This window comes from Physella acuta, unplaced genomic scaffold (assembly GCF_028476545.2).
Source record: "Physella acuta isolate Inbredline_101_S28 unplaced genomic scaffold, ASM2847654v3 ptg000240l, whole genome shotgun sequence".
Classification (NCBI taxonomy): domain Eukaryota; kingdom Metazoa; phylum Mollusca; class Gastropoda; family Physidae; genus Physella; species Physella acuta.
The window spans coordinates 679,051-689,227 of record NW_026731759.1 but is presented as its reverse complement, the minus strand read 5'-3'; the positions used below and the strand labels follow the sequence as shown (position 1 = coordinate 689,227).

At 31.8% G+C, this 10,177-nt stretch overlaps 1 protein-coding gene across 1 annotated transcript; it reads right to left on the bottom strand.

The window, feature by feature from the left end:
- Nucleotides 1–538: 538 nt before the first annotated feature.
- Nucleotides 539–9,460, bottom strand: LOC131938268 (ubiquitin-conjugating enzyme E2 N). The gene is made up of 5 exons (XM_059296224.1): nt 9,327–9,460; nt 4,460–4,561; nt 4,049–4,193; nt 3,739–3,879; nt 539–1,989 (listed from the first exon to the last, which is right to left on the bottom strand). The coding sequence occupies exons 1-5, from the start codon at nt 9,354–9,356 to the stop codon at nt 1,937–1,939; spliced, it is 471 nt and encodes a 156-aa protein (XP_059152207.1). The 5' UTR covers nt 9,357–9,460; the 3' UTR covers nt 539–1,936.
- Nucleotides 9,461–10,177: the final 717 nt, after the last annotated feature.

Genomic DNA, 10,177 nt, shown 5'->3' with positions numbered 1-10,177 from the left:
TCTACCAGTTGGCGACCCCCCAGAAAGCCCTTCGCGACCCCCAGTTTGGGAACCCGTGTACTATACTATATTGGATACCTTTACTAATATTTAGAAAGAGACCCTCGCTTTTCTTTATAGTTATTTAAATAGTAGAGTATTATTAAATATTTATAGAAAATGATTGATGTTTTTTCCTTTTACTGCATTATTCATAAAAGCTTGTTATTAAAACGTTTTTATGCTTTTTTTTTCAATGTTAGGGTATGAAAAATTCACAATGGCAGCTTGAGAGTTTTCTGACTAACTTGTATTTGTACTAAAAAGATTTAACACCTAGATCTACAGGGTTTTAAAATAAAATTGACCATTTCACAGACCACAACATAAACAAATTTGCAAGTAAAGAAATGTTAAGTCCAAAAGATCCATCTCAGGTAAAAACTACTATTTTGCCACCTAGTGAGGTAAAAACAAGCATTTAGCTACTATGTAGGCTACAGGCCACCACTGACAACATGTCATGGTGTTGTAGAGGAGTTGTGACAAAAACAAGTGCTTAAAATGTGCTCAATCTTTATTTACCCAGAGGATGAAATCTGGAAATGAAGAAATATACACACAAATCAAACCAAAAAAAATTTACTAAAATTATACAGACAATCCCTCTCACGTTTTTGCCTGCCATAATTTAACAAAAATTGTTAAAATTTGCATTACTTTTAATTTGTATACATTACAAACAAGTGTAACATATCTTTGTATGAAAATGAGCATTGAAACAAAAAAACTGATCCACCATTCCAATATTTAGACTAACAATGTACTCCATTCAGTTGACTTTTTATGATTTTAAAAAAAGTTTTCAATGAATTAAAAAAAAAAAAAAGATGTGTAGTTATGAACAGTCTTGCCACCAAGTAAGTTGGAAAAACCAGATAAGATGCTTGCAATTGAATCAAAATAATTTAGATATCTAAGCTTTACCTACAAACTAATGGCAAAAATTCTCAGCGCTTAACAAAATCTTCAAAGCTATTAAAACATATTGATCCTACTTGCTGCTAGTAGAAAACATCCTCTTTTCAAATGTTCTTATATAAAACAATCAATGGTATGAAACTGTCTGCTTAAAAAATCTTGTCTATACAAACATAAAGGGTGAAATTAATTTTGAAATAAAAGAGTTCTCCACAAATAGTGTTGTTGAAGAGTAAACTTAATCATACCATGATAGTAAAACTAATGAATTTATGTCATTCAAATTGGTGCTATCTTTCCAGGCAAAAAAAAATATTTATTATAATATCAATAAAGCTATTTAAAAAATGTTGAAATGAAACATTACTGTTAGGTCTGTACTAAATGTACATGTAAGAGAACTGGAACATATATATACAAAATATTTCCAATGCAGTACAGTTATGAGAATATCTAGTTTGTGATTAAACTCAAACATTTTTTAAAGAATGTAAGTTGTCACAGATATCACTCAAATGATACACAGATGAATCACAAACACTTCACATATTTACAACTCTTTCCAGTTAATATGCAAGTTTCTGTTTTAACAGTCAAATCTAAGTGGTGAGAGGACAAACTGAACTACAATCTAGCTTATTGGACAATTTAGGTACAAAAACAGCAATAATCCTGTTTTTATATTCAAACAAACAGGAATTGAAAATTAGCATACAATTGTTTACATAATATACGGTTACTAAGAAGATTCAAACAGTGATAAAAATAAAGTTATTTATTTTTTTGAGGTGACAAATACAAAGCTTATCAAATAATTTACAATTAGTCTTGACAAAAACTAATGATCACACATTCATACAGACTAATACAAGTTTCATTTTTTAATGACTGTTTTTCCAAGTCTAAATTTATAGGTTTGGTATAAACACAACATGGGGAAAAAAACAATGTGTTAAAAACTAAGACAGATTCACTCTCAGTGACTATTGAGTCCACTTGATTTGGCATGCAGCTGAGTCCACTGGCGAGCTAAAAATAGAATAAATGAATGCCAATAGAATACTGTAGCAATGATTTTTCAAACAATTTTATTCCAAACTTTCAACCAAATTGACATCATTGAACAACAAATACTGCTAAAGGGGTGTTGCATATACTACTTGAATGTCTCCAAAGCCAATTTTTATATTCGTCACACATAAAAATATTACGTTCCCATTTTGAGATACACCGGGAGTAATCTCCCCTAAACTTTCTCGAATATTCTTATATAACACTACGTGGGATGGCAACTCGGAATATAGACATGATTTTTAATTACTTAAACTTTTAAAAATAGAATAGAATCTCATAGAAAAAAGAATTGTGCACCAAGTGAACACCAAATAAAGATGTGGATAATAGTGCGCAATATTATTAGTACTTTATAAATTTACATGCGCTTTTTGAGAAATCGGAAGTAGCGTAAATTACTACTCTGTTCAACAGAAATTATTCAAAATTTGACAGAAGGTAGAGAATTAGATCCTTTACAGACTTTACTTACATATGAAATTTCATTTATCTATCTGAAATAGTACTCAAGTTATAGGATTTTGAAAAATTCAAAGTAGAAAAAGTACCACTTCCGGTTATCGGAAATCGCTCAAAAGTTGATACGGATCTATGATTTTGATAAAATACTTATATTTTCATCAACCTAGCTGTAACGGTACTCAAGTTATCGTGTTTACAAACACACACACACAGACAAGATTGCAAAATTATGTTTTTCCGTATCAGTGAGGTGTAAAACGTGGAGATTTGTAAAAATCTCGATTTTTTTTTTTTGCACGATTACAAGACTTTCTCTATACTTCGTATATACAAGAAAGTAAAAAGAAATTGAAATGATTTGATCAGAAGTTCTTTTGGTTATGTCCCTTGAATATTTTTTTTTTTAAAAAGGGTGAGGGACCCTCTACAATTTTCTAGGAAATCCAAGGTATTTCCAAACATTTTATTTTCAGGTGAAAATTAGACATTTCATAATAGATATTTTAGAACAATTGCAATTGAAGTTAAAAACTGTTTGGCCCTGATATGTTTCTTATTATTTTATTAATCGAATGCTACTATTATACCTTAATAGCCACCTTTCAATTATGTCATTAATGCCTCCAGATGTATAGGATGATGTAGCTAGGCTTTTTCATTTAGGAATGACCATGTTAAAATTACAATCTATATAGTTTTGGATTTTGTGGACCAGTGCTGCATAATCATCACAGATAATTAGCAATAGCAAATAACAGATTTCCATTTCAAATCAGCTGACATGGAGAAGGTGAAAATCTTGATAATCAGCTGGAATACTTTCTGAACTTTTCACAAAAAAGATGGGCATTAGAAAACAATTTTTTAGCAAAGAATTTCCTTTAAACATTAGATTATTAGAATGAATCGAAATTCCATGAATTTCAAGGCAGTGTAAGAAATGTTTTTATTTCATATTACCGCAAGCAATAGTAGTAATAATAACACAGCAATAACTGATAATGACTTAAAAACAAAGGTGCCCAATAATTGTAAGTGAGCGTTGTGACACACTTGACATAAAAAGTTTTATCAATAGATTTTGTTCTTACTATGAGTATGGGTTCTGTTTCAGTAAAGTTAATTTTTCTATTATTGACAATTTCAAGATTCATAATTTCATTCAATTTGCTGATGATTTTTATACAGATAATCAACCTAAAAAATTATATAAAAACGATTAATGTAACATTAGTTATGTACCTTGGTCAATAGCACTCTTTTCATTTGTTTTCCAATGCTCAGCCACACTATTATCTAAAGGATCATCTGGATTAGGAGCACTCAATAAAGCCTGAATGGAAAGTAGAACTGTTCGGATTTGCAATGCTGGACTCCATTTATCTAAAAAAGGAAACATGTGCATCAAGTGAAAATTGTAGAAAAGTTATATTTCTTATTAACGTATTTGACCCCAAAGCAAGGATACAAAAAGTCTTGGTGAAGAAAATATGCAAATGTAAACACTTATCTTTTAATCTAAAAAACTAAACAAATTGCGACAAGCTTATACCTTTAAGTATATCTAGACATATTCTTCCTAATTTGTCAATATTTGGGTGATAAATTTTTGTCATAAATCGGACTTTTGGTGCTGACATGGGATATTCTTCAGGAAGAAAGAGCTCCAATTTGAATAAACCACCTTCATATGGTGACTGTAAAGAAATATTGATACAGATGTAAAAACACAAACATATTCCATGGGATCAGCAAATAATGAGCAGTATGCTTAGTATTTGTAAGGGGAACAGGAATAGTAAAATGATTAGATTTGAAAATGTCAATAGAACACCCCCTACTCAACAACCTTGTCCTGGCCATGCAATATAAACTGAGCAGTGACCAAATTTAATATTATGAAATGTTTTTTTAAACAAATTAAATTTAAAAATTCAATTGATTAACACAAAAAATCTGTTACCTGAGATGGTCCAGCAACCACTACATGAAAATACCTAGCATTCTGTTCATCTGGGATAGCTGTAATTCCAGCAACAGGCTCAGCCATAAGGCGTTGGGTTTCCTATATAAATATGCAAAATTTGTTTTAAAATGCAGTTGTTTCATTCTTAGAAAGCAATCTGTACATTAAGTTTTCATTTTTGATTCTAGACATTCCTGCACTTATACATTTTAGATAAAAAAATAAGCATAAAAAACATTTTAATAATAAGCTTTTAAATGCACTGAAAATGAAATGAATAAATAAAACTTGCTTTCTTTAATAAAAGCATTGGTCTCCGAATAAAATATTTTACGAGCGATTAAAGCTTTCAATATAGAAAGCAAGTTTTATTTAGGTCTATTTTATTTTTTTTATTTCAAGTGCATTCAAAAGCATAGTTTTATAATATTTATTTTCTCCTTTTTATTAATTCCCTCTGAATTTAATGAAGACCACATAAATAATAACTTATCAATAAATATCCTACTGAAAGCTAGATGAGATGTGCTGCAACTTAATGATAGTTGATAGACAGCTACCTTATATGCTGATGTGAACCTACTGTTTTACTTTCCATTGCCTATTATATTTTAATAAGTCAAAAGGATAGCAGTAAAATAGTACTCTATCTGGGTCTTGGGAGAATGAGAGACGCAAAAAGGTCCTTTCACATGACATTTCTTACTCATATTTACCCCCATCTGATTGGTAGGTTTGGTCTGGGTGAAGTAAATTGCTTTGATATCTGCAAAAATGTTATCGCAATCTAATTCCAACCTGTCGATGATATATATGAATTTTGATGCAGACTAATTTTTTAACACTATTTAAATTTGTATTGTTGATGTAGTCCAAAATTGTCGATGATTTTCTTGTAATTCAGCATTTATATCTCGCCATTTTGCAATCAAAACCCACTCAATCTAGTAGGTAGGCTGTCTTAATACTTAATCTAAGTAGTAAGGAGGCCTATTAATAAATAGGGCCGGATGAGAGGACCTCGCGGGCCGCATCCGGCCAGCGGGCCGTAGTTTGGAGACCCCTGGTGTAGACAATAGGAATATGCAAGTGAAATAAAGATCAATAAAAGGAAACAAAAATTAACTTAATTAAGCCCAAGCAAGGCGCGTGGTACTGTTCTACAATGATTGCCACTTTTCAATCTGCATCTCTATGTTGTTATTGATGATTTAAAGATAAAACTTAGCACACAGATGCTTAAGGATGTTGGGAATAGAAATTTACTAGTCAAATACATGCTAGAAGTAAAAGACAATCACAAATAATGAAGTCTAATTAAAGGTGGTGGCACTGAAATTGTGTATGAATAGTACCTGTTTTATATACTAGTACTGGTATACGATATGGTTAAGATTATGTTGAAGTATCTAAATATTAGTAGCATTTGTTATAGGCTACTTTTAATAAGTAGCCAAGGATGGCTAATTAATAAATAGCCTACAGAAACTACACAAGATGTGCCACAACCAAAGTATATACAGCTGACTCAACTGACTGTGCCTTATTTGCTGATCTGAACCTACTACTGTTTAAAAATATATTACAGTTGCTTAGTTTAATTTATTTTTAAGTAAAATTGAAAGTCACAATGTTACTCTTTCTGTTTTCTTTTTTGACTTTAAAAAAAATTTATTACTATTGCTTTAATGACATTGTTCAAAATGTTAATATTTCTGTTTTTGTTCTTTGACTTTATTTTCCATTGTCTCTATAGTCATATCCTTTACGCTAACTCCGCTAACTAATATTTAATTTTAAAGATAATAGGCCTATTCTATAAGAAAGAAATGCCCATATTTATTTTCTTAATCGTTATTCCTCAAACGGTGAAATTTAAGTTTACAACCCATAAGTCATTTTACAACATAAATATCTAAGCTCGATGCAATAAATTATCTATATATATATAATTCTCTTCTGGGAGACGCTAGAAAACAAGCTGTAAGCGCGCTCCCTACCGCCCCCACCCCTACATGGTCTGGTGAGCTGTGGTTCACGCTAAATAAATGTTTACATTCGTGGAGCCAGGTTTAGTGACGGCTATTAGGGGCAGATAATTTAATTTGAAACTATTTTAAACTTAGGGGAGGTAACTAAGAGGAGGCTGCTTTCACTGGGTGGTGGGGGGGGGAGGAGGGGTAGTATCGTCCTTAACGACCTACTGATAGTGTTTTAAAGCAAATATTTTCAGTGGCAGCATTGGTACTGTCGAATTCACAAATTATGAATTACTGAAAAGTAGAAAATAAAACAACTAAATAGCGGCATATGATATGCCGTGGGTCGGCTCATAATAAATATTAGGCCTAGTTCTAGACCTATTAAATTTTTATTAACAATTACTCATTGATTACAGGCTACTAATATTTAATTACCATTATTTAGCCTAATATTAGGTTAATTAATGTTTCTAATTTAAATGGAATTAGTGGAGAAATACCTAGATCTATTCTTTCTATGAGCCTTGGCTATTTATTTTATTTAGGCCTATTATTTACCCTATTGAATATAAATAATAAGATTATTAATAACTGCGGCCTATTAATAAAGTTTTACTGCTTTAAATTTTATTTAATCCATAGAAAACTATTTAATAAGCTTAGATCTTGCCAATTTAATAAACAGTAATATCAAATGTGCACATTTTTATTTATTATTTCATGCCTAGGGCCTATAGGTCGTCATGTAAATTCTAACTCAGCAACCATTAGGCTATTAAATTGCGTAGATCCACAACACTTCACAGAAAATGCCATATCTCATGTAGCTTGGATGGCAAGATGGCGGTTAATCAAAAAGCCTATAGAATCTGGACCTATTAGATCTAGAGTAAAGTGTCGCATGCTGTCAAACCACTGCTGCTGCCACCCTCCTGTTTTTCGCTTCGTATAATAATTGTTTGGATGTTTTATAGAAACTACTGATACCTGCTTTACGCATGCCCTAATATGGCTATTCACAGTCGACTGGGAATAGACACTTCAATCAAAAAATAAGGGGAAAAAAATTGTTGCAAGGAGGATCGTCACTTAGACAAGAATATCTAAAATCTATGCATAGGAATACAAAATGACCCTTAGGGCCTACATATTAGAGTAGAATGGCAGCAGAGTAACACAGTACTTTCGGTTTGTTTTTATGTGAAACGGTAACAAAATAGTGCCCAATGAAAATCGGGAGTTCGAATTTTTTTTGCTATGTCATATGTGACTAAATCTATGTGTGATCGCTTGTGATACTTTATTTTTTTTTCCAGGTTTAGCCAAGCTTTTAATAGTCTTAAAAAAGTAGAAGTTTTGTTCATAATTCTAATCTAGATTCTCAAGTCAGCCCCATAGCTGGAGAACATAACTCCGATTTTTTTGACTTCACACAAAGTAAAGCTTCTAGATCTTCTCTCTAGCTAGTGACTCTAGATTCTAGATTTCTACATAACTAACGGAGGCGAGCGAATTGACGAGAATTCTTCCATCATGTTGACATGGAATAAAAACGTGCTTTTTTAGATTTATCAAACAAAGTAGGCCTAGGCCTAAAGCAACCGAATAAAAAAAAAATAAAGGTAATCTATCGTTTTGGGTACGTAAAATCGCCCGCAGCCCTTAATGTACGAAAACGTTAGCTCATTGTCAAGGCTTTAATAGAGGTGTATTGTCATATGTTTGTGTCAAATATTATAGATAAATGAATTAGGCCTATAAACCTAAATCAATGGCTAAATATATCGATAGGCCTATAGGCCAGAAATTAACTTTAAACAGCAGTGTCTGAGAGCAAGATTTGCTATATAAACAGCAGCCATTTGTAAAATAGAGTGGCTTACCCCTGAATCTGGCGCTATCTATATATATAATTCTCTTCTGGGAGCCGCTAGAAAACAAGCTGTAAATCGCGCTCCCTACCACTCCCACCCCTACATGGTCTTAGTGAGCTGTGTTCACTCTAAATGTTTACAAGCAGAGCCAGGTTTAGTGACGACTATTAGGGGCAGATAATTTAGTTTGAAACGTTTTTAAACGTAGGGGGGGAGGGGGTTATGGCCCTTAACGAGCTATTTATAGTGTTTTAAATATTTTCAGTGGCAGCGTTGGTACTGTCGAATTCACAAATTATGAATTACTGAAAAGTAGAAAAAACAACTAGGCCTAAATAGCGGCGTATGTTATGCCGCGGGCCGGCTCGTAAGCTTATAAAAATAAAACTTAGGCAAGATGGCTGCTATAGTAAATGAGCATGGTTGCATCTGTTGGAAACATCGCTAGTCTTCATTTATTACGGAAAAGTTTTAATTCAATTGTTTAAAAACAGGTAGGCCTACATAAATGAAACAAGGAAACATTTTTATATTTTAAAAAACATAAATCCTCCTCAAAATGTGAAATAATTATTAAAATTTAAGGAGTCACCTGTTTTTCACATTACAAGTCGCGGGTGATTTTACGTACCTAAAACGATAGATTACCAAAATAAAAACTGATGCCTAAAATTAAAATTAGGCCTAATTCAGAAATTTTAGACCTAGGCTATAGGCCTATTTTTTAATTTTTTAGAATCAATGCTATAAAAGTTGCAAATTCAGAGAACTTGAAAATATTTTGTTGAGTTCAGTTGAAGAATCTGGAATCTACTCAATCTAGATTTCTAGATCTAGAAATCTAGCTCTCTCGTCTCTAGATCTAGAATCTAGATCTAGTCTAGATTCTAGATCTAGATCTAGATCTAGAGTAGAAATTAGCAGTAGCCTCTAGATCTATCTGCTGCATAAAACAGACTCTGAGAATTCTTTAAAATGTATCAGTTAAAGATTTAATAGTTGAAAAACCTTGATTATTCTTCGAGGTAACCCCGCCATTCCAAAAATGAAAATGAAATCAGCAATAAGGAAATCTGTGGTATGTAGCAAAAACACACAGGAAATTCCAAAATGGACGATAACGGGGAATCCAGATTATTGAGATCTACGATCTGAATCTAAAAACCAAGTTTTCGAACTCACAATAAATAGATTTGATATTATTTCATTTTAAAGGTTAAAATATTTATTACTTTACAAGAATGTAAATAGTATCCTGAAATATGTTATATTCAAGTTGGTAACATAATTTTGTATTTTAAAAGCTATAGAATCTAGTGAGTATAGTCTAAACTTTATATCCCAAATATTTGTCTATGTATTTGGTGACAAAAAACTCATTATAAAAAAATTAAAAATAAACATAGAAATATGGTGTTTATATAACTTTATTTGATTAATTTTTACATCATACATATATATTTTTTAATCTAAATCAAATTTTATTAAATAAAAAGTTTGAAAATTTAAAAGCCTAAACCTGTTTTAAAGTGCTAAATCTGGCTCCCCGGCCTTTTTCTTTTTACTTATTGTTAGTCTACTGCAGGATCATTGTCTCAAGCCTAAGTCTCTATCTACTCTCATTCCTCAACATAAATAGCTTTAAAACGTAATAACCACAATACCCGACATAAACAAAATATTAAAGTTGTAGTGTAATGATATCAGTCCACCGGATGTGGAGGGGTGGGAAGGAGAGTTGATTTCAGGCATCTCTTCCGAAGCACATCTACACCCATCCCCTCCCCATGAACGAAATAGAATAGGTATATACAATGTTTTCTTCTGTCTGGCTTCGTCTGTTTGCCATGAGCTTTCCA

What these genes read in the sequence shown, in the direction of transcription:
- LOC131938268 (XM_059296224.1), bottom strand. Translation starts at nt 9,356, where the DNA reads ATGGCGGGGTTACCTCGAAGAATAATCAAG. An exon ending in TGGTTGCTGGACCATCTCAG is followed by an intron (nt 4,194 to 4,459) that starts GTAACAGATTTT and finishes ATTTCTTTACAG; the next exon opens with TCACCATATGAAGGTGGTTT. An exon ending in ATGTCTAGATATACTTAAAG is followed by an intron (nt 3,880 to 4,048) that starts GTATAAGCTTGT and finishes TTCCTTTTTTAG; the next exon opens with ATAAATGGAGTCCAGCATTG.